The 15,073-nt window shown below is 39.9% G+C and overlaps 1 protein-coding gene across 6 annotated transcripts in view; it reads left to right on the top strand.

Annotated features, from left to right (window-relative positions):
* ltbp1 (latent transforming growth factor beta binding protein 1) overlaps positions 1 to 14,793 on the top strand; it is a 73,135-nt gene extending 58,342 nt beyond the window's left edge. For all 6 annotated transcript variants that reach the window (XM_089011702.1, XM_089011705.1, XM_089011704.1 and 3 more), the window contains 10 exons: positions 659 to 787; positions 4,073 to 4,210; positions 5,081 to 5,242; positions 7,372 to 7,461; positions 7,635 to 7,763; positions 7,989 to 8,129; positions 9,409 to 9,585; positions 12,033 to 12,173; positions 13,403 to 13,552; positions 13,669 to 14,793. In XM_089011702.1, the coding sequence (XP_088867828.1) occupies positions 659 to 787; positions 4,073 to 4,210; positions 5,081 to 5,242; positions 7,372 to 7,461; positions 7,635 to 7,763; positions 7,989 to 8,129; positions 9,409 to 9,585; positions 12,033 to 12,173; positions 13,403 to 13,552; positions 13,669 to 13,841 (1,430 nt within the window). In that variant the 3' untranslated portion in view covers positions 13,842 to 14,793. The remainder of the gene's footprint in view (positions 1 to 658; positions 788 to 4,072; positions 4,211 to 5,080; positions 5,243 to 7,371; positions 7,462 to 7,634; positions 7,764 to 7,988; positions 8,130 to 9,408; positions 9,586 to 12,032; positions 12,174 to 13,402; positions 13,553 to 13,668) is intronic.
* The last annotated feature ends 280 nt before the right edge of the window (positions 14,794 to 15,073 follow it).

The raw sequence follows: 15,073 nt of genomic DNA on the forward strand, positions 1-15,073 counted from the left end.
CATATAAATGTCTGCTTCAATGAAAACAGCGAAGTGGTTGATATGTTCATCATTTCATGTGCCTTTTATCTCTATCGCTCGCTTGCTCTATCTATCTATCTATCTATCTATCTATCTATCTATCTATCTATCTATCTATCTATCTATCTATCTATCTATCTATCTATCTATCTATCTATCTATCTATTCATCCATCCATCTATCCGATCTGTATCAGAGTGGTTTGGTAGGATAGCTGGGGTGCTGTATTTTCCCTCAGTGTTGATTTGGTCTGAGGTTATCGAAGATTTTCCCATTTAGAAGTTTTTAAAAATTGACGAACAATATCAATGTGTTTTCACTTGTCAGAGGCCATTTATTTCAAAATAAAACATCAGATATGTATCAGAGTGGCCTGGTTTGTGAGCTGGGTTGCTCTAGTTTCCCCCAGTGTTGATTTGGTCTTATCCATTTATCCATGGATATCACTTTGAATGTGTTACCGACATATTTAAAATGTCTAAATTGATGTCTACTGTAAAAATACCATAACACAGTTATCCTGTCTTCTTGTAATTCATCATTTTACTTTCAAGTTCTTGATAGTGTAGTATTTAGTAAGGGTTAAAACAGTGTAGTTAAAACAGTGAAGTAAGTTAAGTTCTCTTTTGATCAACAGATATCGATGAGTGTGGACTCAATGAGACTTTGTGTAGTCCTCATGGTTTCTGTGAAAATAGACTGGGTTCATTCAGATGCCTCTGCGACCAGGGCTACCAAGAAAGTCAAGATGGACAAAGCTGTGTGGGTAAGTGTCCCATCTTATAATTATTATATAACAAATCCTTTGAATCCCCGGTATGTTGACCTTTGTGCATTATGCACAGAAGCTTGATACATACAGTGAACTCTGTAAATTTGGTCACACCACAGTCGACCACAGATTTGTTTGCATAGACCTTATACATTTGGCACCTAACAAATCACAAAAATAGATCTATCATGATGTGTTCACATTTGAAATCCATAAGGAGTCGTACCCATCACTGTGCAGAGGTCGTCAGTTCAAATCCCGCTCCAGCCTCCCTTATGTGGAGTTTGTATGTTCTCCCCGTGTCAGTGTGGATTTTCTTTATGTCCTCCAGTTTCCTCCCATATTCTAAAGACATGCATGGCAGGATGATTGTTTTTCTCTGTGAGCCCTGTGATTGGTTGGCAACCAATTCAGGGTGTCCCCTGCGTAATGCCCGAGAACAGCTGGGATAGGCTCCAGCTCCCCCCGCGACTTTTGTGAGGATATAGCAGTCAAGAAGATGAATGAATGAATAAAAGTAGCTGGGATTGCGATTTAGCAGAGAACGATCTGTTAGCATCTCTTCAAGTCACAGAATTTGATTACCTGCATTGAAGTTTGTTGTTTTTTAATGGAGCATCTGTGTTCGAATCGGTGGCGCATGAGGCTTCCACACTAGTGCATTAATCATGTCAAATAGAAGGGATGTGATGTACTAATTTCCTCAGACAGACTTTGCAAAGCGTTGCAACAAGGAACTCTGCATCCTGATCAAACCAAAAACATTTTATTGGTGTCTAGTTTGCCACTTAAAAAATAAATATTGTTCAATACACTTTGAGGTTACCATTTCTAAGAGTTCTGTAAACCTTTTGAAGCCATATGTGTCTGAGTATTGATTTAGAACATGGAACATCCAGTGCCTCTTCTTCAGATTGCTTACAAATTGTATGTTTGACCAGAATGTTATGGATGCTGCAGAGCTTCCCTCTGGCTAATTGGAAACATGCTGAGCTGATTTACTCCTCGGCTCGATGAACCTTCCCACATACTTCTGTGTAAGCTCTCAGTCGTACAGGAGTGGTCCATCGATGAAAAGGTTTCTTCAGCCGTCATCTGATGACGGCTGAAGAAACCTTTCCATCGACTTACCATATACTGCTATCCCAGTGGCCATTTATTTCACCGTAATCACCACAACGCTCTAATTCCGCGGAGTGTGTGTGTTAAACACACAAACTTCCCATCTGTCATCTGGCAGTCCTGGCCAGCTAGGATGCACCTAAATTCGGTCCGGCCAGCTGCCTCATTCACTGCCAAGCCTTCACTCCACTGCGGCTAGAGCAGATGGATTCACTTACAAACAAGCACACGATCGTGCAGTGGTAGTTTACCGCGAACCATTTAGAATCCTTCTCGTCTCGCTGCCTTCCGTCCTGTCTGTCTATCCCTGTTCTCCTTGACAATTGTGTTTTCTATTATTTTGCCCTCCCCTCACATTGTCCATTTCATCTTACTTTATTCTCTCTTCTTGTGGTTTATCCCTTTACACTCTGTAAAATCTCCATCAACATTTCCATCTTAAATATCCTACATTTGACTTGACCGGGCACTTTAATTAGACGTTCCACGCTTGGTTCTGACATAAGAATGAATCTGTCAAGGAAACGCGAAGAAATTAACGGTGGCAGTCAAAATTCAAGGTCAGCTACCTTTGTGACACACTCAGAATTTAAAGGTTTTTTTTTTTCTGGAAAAGAGCCCAGGCGGAAGGCACACAAAGTTCATTTGTTAAGTACACCAAAGCAGAGCAGGTTTAGTGAGAACAACATGGGCCCCAAAATTGAGCCCTGCGGAACACCCCATGACAGAGGGTGTCAGAACAACCAAGGCGAACATCAAAAAGGTTCTGTCAGAAAGGTAGGACCTAAACCAGTCAAGAGCACTACTGGTAATGCCCACCAAGTGCTGTAAACAAGACAGTAGAATACCGTGATCCACTGTATCTAATGCTGCAATCAGATCTAATAAAACCTGACACACGTAATCTCCAGTGTCATTGGCCAGGAGGAAAACAAGAGATAACAAAACTAGTAAGCGATCTCAAAAGTGTTTCATAGTGTGAAGAGAATAATGTGGTTTTCGTGCCATTTCTGTTGTGCAGCATCCTCGATATTGATAATGATTTTGCGTCTTTTTATACAATACCGCATAGTGAGTAATATTTGCCAATCTATTCAAGATACCTCAAAAAACAGTGCCTCCTCTTTCACATCCTCATCGCCCTTGACATGTTTATATAACTTGATTGGAGTATCCCCCTTAAATTCAACACAATTTGGAAGGTGTTTGATTAAAGTTGTTGATTAAAGGGTAGTATTTATGCCCATGAAATATGTGTGTCGCGGCAACAGTTTTTCACATAATCATTCAAGGGTGTTTTCAATAATGTTGAGGGTGCAACTCAAATGAATGTTATTTGGAATTAAGTGAAGGCGGTGAAAGAAAAATCTTTTGCTGATTGGCGTGATAAATCTAGAGTTACTCATCAAAACCGTGACAGTTTTGTAGAGCTATTAATCATCCTGGTTTGCGACAGCTGCCTAATCATGGTTTTAAAGAATGCAAAAAAATGTTTATGTACCGTATTTTCAAGGGTATAAGGTCCATCGGAGTATAGGGGCAACCCTAATGAATTATGTATTTTTTTTTCATATATAAAGCGCTCCGGACTATAAGGCACACCTTCAATGAATAAAAAATGTTTTCCAAATATAATATATAATGTTACAAATGGCTCCTGTTAATAATAACCTCTAGGTGGTTTAGAAAAACAACTCAATTGTGACTATAAGGAGACTGTAACTAATACTCTACCATATATTGGATTGGATTGGGTTAGATTGCATTGCATTAGCCTTTATTAGTCTCGCATTGGAGAAATTTACATTTCACAGCAGCCAAGTGATGAAAGTAAGAGAAAAGGAAAGGAAGAAGTAGAAAAATAAAATGCAGGACCTGCTATAAAGGCAGTCACTCTCACGGCGCCATCTTGAAGTCAAAACAACAACAAAAAACTAAATAACAAATAATGTGACACAACACAAAAGACACAGACCATCATTGTATTATGGGTGCACGGTTGGGAAAATTGAATGCTTTTAGGTGCACCTTAAAATGTGGACAATATTGTAGGTATTGTGTTGCACACAATGCCTGCTATTTTTTCCATGTGGATGTGAATGGATAAAGAGAACATAATAAGCATAGAAACTTTTTTTTATTGTCCTTCCTCTACAGATGTTAATGAGTGTGACCTGCTGAGTAGTGTATGTGGAGAAGCTCAGTGTGTGAACACAGATGGTTCCTTCGTCTGCACTTGTCCCAGCGGCCAAGAATATAATGTCATGGTCGCCAGATGTGAGACCGTTCCCACAGGTGAGGAATTTTAGGTCTTGTAAATGATGTTTCCCTTGAAGTACAGTACAAGAAATGTATTTGTCAAGATGATCTTGGAATGTGAGGGAGCATCATTTTTAATCTGAGATGCCATCAGCTGGCTGAAGCCGAGCCCGCCTGGTTTAGGCAACAGTGCACAAAAACACAACCATTTAATTTCCACACCTGCCGTGAAACAATTTGAATAATTTAGTGCATTTTTGGATGTGCAAGTAAGGCAGTTTTCCCTGCCATTTGTTTCAAGAACCAAATTAACTCATTCACCGCCAGACAATGTGCAAACATCTGTCCACTCCAGTGCCAATGTTTGACCCCAGAATGACCCCAGAATATTGAGTTTCAGAACTACTTAAACATTCAATGTAAGAAACCCTGGACTCTCTTCTTTCCCCAGAAAAAAGAATACATTTTTAAGTTATATTGGTGTGGAGTTATCTGTGCTTGAAATGGGGTTGGTTTAAAAAGGCAAATGCTTCTCCCTCGTGATAGGGAAAAACATTGCTGAAACTCTGCTTTATCGCCCCCCCCCCCCCCCCCCTACCTCCCACAAGAAAAACCAAAACCCAAACAAATTCGGGAATGGCGCTCCATGTCAGGCTTTACAATCCTTGAATACATTCGGGAATGGCAGTGAATGAGTTAAACATTGAAATGTTAACTGTATGACCTACTTTTCACTCTTCTAATTCCAATAACATCATCGAAAGTGGTTGCACACCCTTGGTTATTGAGATGAATGGTGTCAAATGTATGTGCATTTGTACTCATCTATGGCATGAATGACATAAATCACAACATTTAAGACTTTCCGCCACAAAGCATCCCTTCTGCTGTGTTTTCACCTTCCAGTGTCATCAGTCGAACAAAAAGAATGCTACTTCCATCTAAATGATGAAAACTTGTGTGAGAGTGTGCTAACAAGCCATGTCACTCTTCAAGAGTGCTGCTGCACACTGGGAGCCGGCTGGGGTGACAACTGTGAAGTTTACCCTTGTCCTGTCAATGGGACAGGTAAGTAATTTGGTCTGGAAATGATGCAACATACATTTGCATTTGAATAATAATCCGACTTGAAAGTGATATGAAGGGGTCCCATCAGATGCATATTGAAGCATCTTGTTGCATATTTCCCATTCGTTCATTTATTGAGTTATTTTTGACAATGTCGCTGCATCTGCAATTTGTTCAGTAGTACTTCTTACATAAACTTAAAGTGATGCTCAGTTTACAGGCTCATGGGGAAGCATTTGCATGAAATAATATCCAATACAAATACAAAATGATCAAAAAAATGTTTGGTGAGATGCCATAGTTTTTTTTAATGTAATTTTAAGGGCCCACTGGTGGTCTTGATTACTCCAGATGAGCATGGTAATCTATTAAACGAATTCTGTCAATTGAGTGGTATTGATAGTTAATGAAAAAAGTACATGATTTGGAGAACACTGCATCATCCATGAAGGCTGCTCTGATGGCACAATTGCTTCTTCCAGCATAATTCTGCTTAATAGGACACCTCCATAGAAACAGAAATGGAAGGTTACAAACAAAAATTATTCATTATTAATCATGTAAATTCGATTCACTTTCTATTCCATTTTTTGGACAGTATTTGTCCTTTTGTTCCATAAATCCATAATATTCAAATTTGGGTGTTGAATGCCACAATATCGATAGTATTCCACTATTTAACTCTACCATCCACCCTGTGACCTGTTAACATGATAAGATGTCTACTGTAGTAACTACTGTGCCTGAAAAATGTTAACATATATAAGAACGGGTAACTTTATTTGATTAGATTTGATTGGATTTACCTTTATTAGTCTTACAGTGGTGAAATTTACATTTCACAGCAGCAAAGTTATGAAATGAAGATTAAAGGAAAGAAAGAAGTAGAAAACAAAATACAGAAGCTGATTTATAATAATGTTTCTGATAAAGATGATTATCAAAGGGAATATTTTTTCATAAGAAAATTCAAGCAGCCTCAATGGATTCTAATCAAATTAATTAGTGTGTGCGTGCGCGTGTGTGTGCGCGTGCGCGCGTGTGGATGCCAATAATGCCCCAAGACATTGTTCTACGATTGGATGGCAGTGTCTAAGTCAAGACGCGGGGGCCAAAGCTGGCCCGCCACACCATTTTATTTGGCCCGCAAAAGCAAATCAAGCATGTCAAGTACCATGATGCTTGCTAAAGTCCGAACCAAAATTTCAAATTGTCGTATGTAAAGTTGTTTGTTTTTTTACTTCAAATTTGAAAACTAGTTATTCATTAATTTGCTGTGCCCTCTATATGTAATATGTGGAGGAGATGAAACATTCTAATGGTTTCCCCAAATTCATAACAGCCCTCGAGAGGAAACCGGACCTGCAATGTGATCCGCGACAAAAAAAAATGAGTTTGACACCCTTGATTTAAAGTTTTGTCTGAGTGCTTCTGGTCTGATCAGAATCAGAATCAGAATCAGAATACCTTTATTCGTCCTGCAATGGGGAAATTTGCAGTTCACACAGCATACAATTGCAGATTAAATTTCCGTCTTTGCAATATGGCATATTGCACATGCTATTGTCACAAGGATATACAGTAAAGTCTCGTTATATCGATATCAGATATATCGATAGTCCCGGTTATATCGATACTATTTCTATGCACGCACGGAGAAAATTACATGCAAACAGGGTCGGATATATCGATAGTCCCGGTTATATCCATATTTTTTCGGACTCCCTTGAATATCGATATAACGAGACTTTACTGTATTTGCATGGTGTGATAAATTGGAACGTGCAGGACTGACAAAATGCAGCTGATTATGACATCTGCTGCTACAAGAAGTCCATCCATTGTCATTGATAATGACAAGCTAGTAGTCAGCACTTGGAGTGCAGCAGCTGCTAGCTGTTGAGTGGATAACGCTGTAATCACAGAGCTTGAATATTGGGTGGGGTTTTAACAGACACTTGTTTGAGCTTCTGTTGTGTTTGGCTCACAGTTTTGAAAAAGTGCCCAAAATCATTCCAGATATTCAGCCGTTATATTTCGCACTGGAATTCCATGAGACTTGCTTGTTTCCAAACAACAGATTTTTTTTGTGCTGCCGAATTAATATCCAAACCTATGCCTCATTTCAGACCAGTTCAACCTCATGTGTCCATCTGGAAAAGGATTTGTCCCACGTGGAGATTTTCCTTATGAAGTCCCGACAGCTGAGAGCTACAAAAGTAAATCAAGAAAATACATCCGATTGCTTGGGATGTGACATTTCATGAAAAATATTGGTCTATGTCGTTATCATTACAATTTGTTGACCTTGCACGCAGCTGCGTGCCTAATATCTTCTGAAAGGACTGTGAGCTCTCGTTGCACACCGTAATTATTGGCGTGCCTGTTTCAGATGCAGACGAGTGCATACTGTTCGGTCAGGAGGTGTGCAAAGGAGGCTTCTGTCAGGACACAGTGGGCAGTTATGAGTGTTACTGCAAAACCGGACAAGACTATGACCCTGCCAAACTGGAGTGCAGAGGTGTGTGCGTGTGCGCTACTGCTTTCACCCCATATAACATATTTGAGTGCAAAAGATATTTTGCCACCACCTCCCAAAGTCAAACTTGATAAACTCCAGCTCATAGAGAAGCATAGAAAATGGACAGATAGATTGTTAGTGTCACACCAAAGGTTTTTTTTTTCATTCTCGTGTCAGTGTTTCACCACAAAGTAATTCATGTTTTGTCTAATTATTTTCTACTAGACATAAATGAGTGCCTTGATGAGTCGGTGTGTGTGGGAGCTCAGTGTTTGAACACCGAAGGTTCATACATTTGTTTCTGTAATCACCCGATGGTGTTGGATCCCAACAGTAACAGCTGCATCTTTGTTCCTGATGTAGCAGGTAAGATTTAACTTTTTACTCAACTGAAGCTGGAAGAGTCATGAATTATAACATGATTCTCATATATACCGTATTTTCCGCTGTAGAAGGTGCACCGGAGTGCACCGGAGTATAATGAATAATAATAATAATACATTTTATTTCTAGTGCCTTTCAAAGCTCTCAAGGACACTTTACAGTCACAGACAAGCATAGACACAATAATAAATAAAATACAATTATAAATAGAATACAATAAATAAAATACAACTATAAATAGAAACAAGAGAGAGCTACACAGAAAATACAATTTTAAAAAGGTGGGTTTTGAGATTGGATTTGAAGGTGGGAAGATAATAATAATAATAATAATAATAATAATAATAATAATAATAATAATAATAATAATAATAATAATAATACATTACATTTTAAGCGCCTTTCAAAGCTCTCAAGGACACTTTACAGTCACAGACAAGCATAGGTACTATAATAAATAAAATACAATCACAAATAGAATACAATAAATAAAATACAATTATAAATAGAAATGAGAGAGCTACACGGAAAATGCTATTTTAAATAGGTGGGTTTTGAGATGGGACTTGAAGGTCGATGTTACGAATGTTGGGAGGAAGTGAGTTCCAGAGTTTGGGGGCAGAGCAGCTGAAAGCTCTGTCCCCCATCGTGCTGAGACGGCAGGCAGGGAGGGGGGCACACAGAGGTGGAGGGAGCAAGAGGATCTGAGGAACAAGAGGGAATAGAAATTGAATGGTGTATTTTCATACTTTTTCCATGTAAAAGGTGCACCGCACTATGAGGTGCATGTTAAATGAATTAAAAACATTTTCCAAATATAATATGTAAACATATAAAAGTTTTCCAAATATAATGCACATCACATTATAAGGCGCCAGTTGAGGTTGGGGTTATGCACTACTTCAAGAGCAAATGCAGGCATGACTTGCGAGATCTTTTGTAGTTCAATATATATATTCACATATAAGGTGCACCTGCGTGTAAGGTCATCTTTTGACGAAACAAGGCTTTTAGGTGCGCCTTGTACAACGGGAAATATGGTATTTTTGATCCATGTCTTTCGGGGACAGCAGTTACTATACTGGACAGCTTAACATGTTACACGGTGCATGAAAAAGTTAAAATAAGTGTGTATTTGTGTGCGTGTGTGTGTGCGTGTATGTGTGTGTGTGTGCGTGTGCGTGCGTGTGCGTGTGTGTGTGTGTGTGTGTGCGTGCGCACATATTTGTATGTTTGTTTGTCCGTCCGTCCGTGCTCCCAGACCAACATGAGGTGGGGCAGATGGACTTTCAAGGTATCTGCTGGCAGAAGGTGACAGAATCCATGACATGTACTCTGCCGGTGGGCCATGACAGGAAGACAACCTTCACAGAGTGCTGTTGTCTCTTTGGAGAGGCATGGGGAATGGACTGTGCCTTATGCCCGCCCAAAAACACAGGTACAGTAACCTGTTCAATAAACAGTACACACTTACTGTTACAGTATGTAGTACCGGGTGGAATCTGCCACACAATCTGTGATTTATTATTTGTCTGCAAATGACAAAACAGGCTCTTGAAATTTTGGGCATTGGCTTTTGAAGCAGTAATCTGCCTGTATGCGCCCCTAATTTGCGATCTAGAGACTCCCTCCCACACAATGCTCCTGTGTTCCTCTTACCTGCTGGCACCGGCTGATCTTCATTTGCACAATGTCCAATACTCATTCATTCATTCATTCATTCATTCATTCATCCATCCATTCATTCTCCGAACCGGCTTATCCTCAAGGGTGAATGGGGTGCTAGACCCTATCCCAGCAGTCTTTGGGCAGAATCGGTTGCGAGATAATCGCAGGGCACACACAGACGAACAACCATCCATGCTCATACTTAGGGACAATTTGGAGTGGTAAATTAGCCTGCCATGCATGTTTTTGGAATGTGGGAGCAAACTGAAGTACCTGGAGAAGACCCCCACAGGCTCAAGGAAAACATGCAAACTTCCATACTGGAATTGAACCACCTCTGTGCTGTGAGGTTGACGTGCAAACCGCTCAACTACCAGGCCGCCCTTGTCCAATACTCTCACTAATTAAAGGACAACTGACGTCTCCGGACAAGTTGTGTCCATAATTTGTAAAATGGCTTCAAATGACTTCTACTGAGCGTATTTTACAAAGATTCCACCCCATATAGCTATATTTTATGTTTTAAGACTCGCACTGAATATTCAGGAAGTCTTGTTTTTGAGTTGGTGACGAGTTCGTACGTGACGTCACTTAAGGACCGCCCTTGACCGTAAAAAAGACGCATTGTAGCGGTCCTTCCATCACGTCAATGTATTTTGCTGTACTTGTTTGGTCTGAGGAACTCGTGTTGCACCCAAAAGCCGCCAGAAGGCCAGAAGACAGCGTCCAAGCGCCATATAAGGAATTTATCAGCCTGTGGAAACGTAGGTGGCCACAGGAGGTCGCCATTTTGTGCCTCTTTTTTTGGGTGAGAGATTTTCCCCCAGTGTTGCCTCAAAATGGCACAAATAAATTATTTAATCGATTGCAAACATGTATGCTTTCCTCGTCAGAAATATTTGAATCATATTCATCACTGGAGGTGTAACAAGAAAGCATATTCTCCGAATCTGAAGCCAATGCTTGGATTCACTAGCAATGCAAGACGTCTTTGCGTGACGTCACGAACTGGGGGCGGGACTTTCTGAAAATGCCCAATTCACAGCTCAATTTTTTGCAGATTTTGGACACTTTTTTGTCATTTTTATTGGTGTTTTGCATTTGACTAAAAATATCATACTGTGTGTTTTGGGTATTTTAGATGCTATAAAACGTTTTTCTGGTGTCAGTTAAAAAACAAAAAAGTGATGTCGGTTGTCCTTTAATGGATGGGTGACTGTTTAACATTTGCTCTCCTCTTTTGAGTTTTTTTCAAGTGACCCAAGAACTTTTTGTACCTCATCATCAGTCCAATAACGATTCCTTAATAAAATCATCTTGTTCTGTTGGTCCGTTGACAGACTTGGTCCTCTTCAAGATTTCTTTGTCTTTGGTTTTTCATCTGTTGAGTTTCATGGAACCATGATGCATTTTGACCAGTATTAGTTATGTTCATGGCCGGGCGACATAGTCAGCATATTGGCATCACAGTGCAGGGATGAGGGGTTTGAATCTTCCCTTCTGTCTTCCTATGTGGACTTTGCATATTCCCCCTGTGCCCGTGTTGGTTTTCTCCAGGCACTCTGGCATTCTCATATGCTCATGGTAGGTTAATGGAACACTCTCAATTGTCCGGCGACTGTGTGATTGTGAGTATAAATGGTTGGATGTCTATGTGTGGCAACCATTTCAGGGTGTACCCCACCTACTGCCCACAGATGGCTGGGATAGACTCCAACACAGCCGCAACCCCGGAGCAGCATTTTCATTTGAAATAAACTGGTGGTTTCTTAACTGGGGTATCATTTCGCCTGTATGGACCTGCCATGAGGTCTTTTAGCAGTTTTGGATTGTGTCCCACAGTCGGTCTCTTCTTACATATGGATGAGTGGTTTTGTCCAGTTGTTTTCATCCAGACTTAGTCTGGATGGATGTGATTCGCTGGATGAATAACATTGGGTTGGACATAGCTTTGTTTTTAATAGTTTTTACATTTTGAGAGATGTTTCATAAGTTAATTGAGTCACCTGGCTTTTAAGTCCTGTGCTCAGTTTGAATCACACAAGACTTATGGAGCCTTTGTTAGAGTTTAGTGCTGTTCTTGGTTGACTTTGGTTGTCTTGGTAATATATTAGACTAGCAATGTATTTTTGTTTGTTAGTCCCCCCCCCCCCCCCCCCCCCCCCAAAAAAAAAGATCATTAACTGTTTTTTTCCTGTTTTTCTTCTTGCTCTATAGTTGATTATGCGTCCATGTGTAACCTTGCCGGACGGCATCCTTACGGCCACGATGCCCTTGTCGCCGGTCCAATGGATATTTATGAAGTGAGCCCGGACTATTCACCATCTCCAGCCTTGCCGTTTTATGACAATGATGAATGTAAGTACCTGTATTTCGATGTGATTTTGTATGGGAAGAAACTGTTGTTTTTTTAAACACAGAAATGTAGTTTAATATGTACATACATTAGTGCTGTGAAGAAATGTAAACAAGTGCGAGAACTCATTCACTGTCAGATATGTGCAAAAATGTGTCCACTCCAGTGCCGGGGTTTTTGTCATTTTCACTCAAATTCCAGGGCGTCTTGAGTTTTAGGACTACATAAACATTCAATGCAGCATAAGAAACCTTAGACTCTCTTCTTTCATCCAAAAAAAAGATTTAATTCCTTAGTTATATGGGTCCGGAGGATTATGAGGTGAAAGTGTCGGCGGCTGGAAGGGAAAAAACATTGTCAGGGGTCTGGCCAGCGCTTTATCCCCCCCGCAAGAAAAAACAAAACCCGAACAAATTCGGGAATGTCACTCCACGTCATATTTTCAATTTCCTAATAAATTCGGGAATGGTACAGTGATATATTAATTGGTATGTGACATTTCAGAAAAAAAATAATAAATCTAATTAGTCTATATTTTAATTGCATCTTTGAAATGCTTCAAAAACCAATTGCCTCATTTAAAACCCATTACATTATTGAAGGAGATCAAAATATTAACATAGAAATAGTGTCATTTTTTTGTATTGTTTTTAAACAAGCTTGAACTGATGCAGACCGAGCCATTTTCAACACCGCTAATCCTGATTAGGGTCGCAGGGAGCATAGAAGCCTATTCCAGTTAACTGGGCGAAAGGCGGACTACACCTTCAACTGTTGCGAGTCAGTCGCAGGGCACATGTAGAGACCACCGACCATTCACACTCAATCTCATACATCACTAAGTGTGAACCGATCCCACGCTCCCCACACACAAGTCAGACAAATGTAGCACTATAGCATCCATCAGTAAAAGGTTTGAATAATTCATACAATTCTTAGAATGTGATAGAATGTATCTTTTAAATTAAAAAAAATCATTGTAGTTCTCGTGCAAAGCACTATTTGTTAGGGGTGTTCAGTAACAATTAGACACAATGCAATCTACTGACCCACTACCAGTTTGTGAACAAAGATTATGTCATTAGGATCCGAGCACACTGTTGGCTCATTATCTACACAAGCAGACAATCAGAAAAGGATTGTGAAATTTATTCTGAAAAACAAAATTTACAGTCAATCTTGAGGGCAATCATTTAAAAAAATGCTAACTTTGTCATTATTCATGTGACAGATCCATTCAAGGCATTCGAGGGCTTGCGAGCAGAGGAGTGCGGCATATTGAATGGCTGCGAAAACGGTCGATGTGTTCGAGTCCAAGAGGGTTACACCTGTGAATGCTTTGATGGCTACACGCTGGACCTGCCTCGCATGTCCTGCATTGGTAAGAGTCAAGGCCATATGCAACATGCACACACACAGTACACAATGTTGTTCCGCTGAAATGAATTCATTTACATTTATTATTACTAAAGTGTATCTCTTTCCTCTATCCCTCAGATGTAAATGAATGTTCAGAACTCAACGATCGCATGTCGCTGTGTAAAAATGCAAGATGCATCAACACAGTGGGTTCCTACCGGTGTCTATGCCATCCAGGGTTCACGCCCTCTGAAAAACCAAACTTTTGTCTGGAGACAGTGACACGTCAAATATCAGCACACACACAGTGAGTGTGAATTGACTGAACTGGGCCACATGAGACTGAAACACTCACTCACACACACACGCACACGTGCACACACATCTCCCAAAAGAGCATTTTTGAGGAGAGCAGCTCCAAAAAAAGTTCTCTGCTTAAATCAGCAACACGAGTGAAATCCTCCTGGTTTGGTTTCCAGCAAATTTGCCCAAGTTTCAACACACTTGAAACGTATCTGAACATTGCACTCATATGAGTCTCAATTTCTTTCTGCATTCCCCATCTTTTCACTGTGTGATGAATGACTTCTTCTATTTAATAGATTTTATATATATATATATATATATATGACCTTTTTAATACTTATTGTGGGTGTTTTTGAATAAACAAAAATATATGATCTCATAAGGGGAATGTTAATATGACTATAAATATCCCATTGGCTATGTGTCGTTTGTCATATCATTTCAAGAAATTTAGTATAGAGAAAGTGTGACCTCAAAAGCTGAAGTTTTTCTCACTGCCACAACATTAAATGTATGTTAACCATACCACGGACACCTAAGGAAAATGTAGTCTTCAATTACATAACAGGCATAGCTATTAAATGTGGGAGGAAACTGGAGTACCCAAATAAAACCCACATACAGGCAGAAAAGAATTGTATCACACCAATCCTGGAATGGTGTGACGTATGTGTTCACCGTTTGTCAATCATGCGTAATCTTACATCGGCTGATAGTTTTGACTGCCAATGAACTTGCCTGGAACTGGAAGCTGCTCCTGGAATTGAACCCGGAACCTCTGCACTTTCAGGATGACAGGCTAACCAGACTCCAACGTGATCCCCAAATGAAGAATGTTTGCTTGTTTTGTTGTTGTTGTTGTTTTGAACATATAGATTCAATGTAGCCTAAGTGCTGAAAAAATAAATAAAATAAAATGTGCTTTTTTTGTGCTGGCCTATGCACACATTAATACCCCATGGCGTTATGTGTAAATCCTTCATTTCATTTGTAGCATTTAGCCAATGAGCATGTTTGAATGTATTTGCAAATACATTAAAAGCATTTTCATTCAGTATATTTCTCCTCCACACTGGCACGTCCACACTTTCGTAATTTTGGTGTTCACGGTGCCATGAAAAAAGTATTTACCTCTTCCTGATTTCTGTGAAGAAGAATGGACCGATATTCCTCCACAGCAATGTGAGTTATCACAGACATCCAATAAGATGGCGCAGATGCATGTAGCAGCCTCAGT

Source organism: Hippocampus bargibanti, linkage group LG13 (assembly GCF_051943395.1).
Source record: "Hippocampus bargibanti isolate YZ-2025 linkage group LG13, ASM5194339v1, whole genome shotgun sequence".
Classification (NCBI taxonomy): domain Eukaryota; kingdom Metazoa; phylum Chordata; class Actinopteri; order Syngnathiformes; family Syngnathidae; genus Hippocampus; species Hippocampus bargibanti.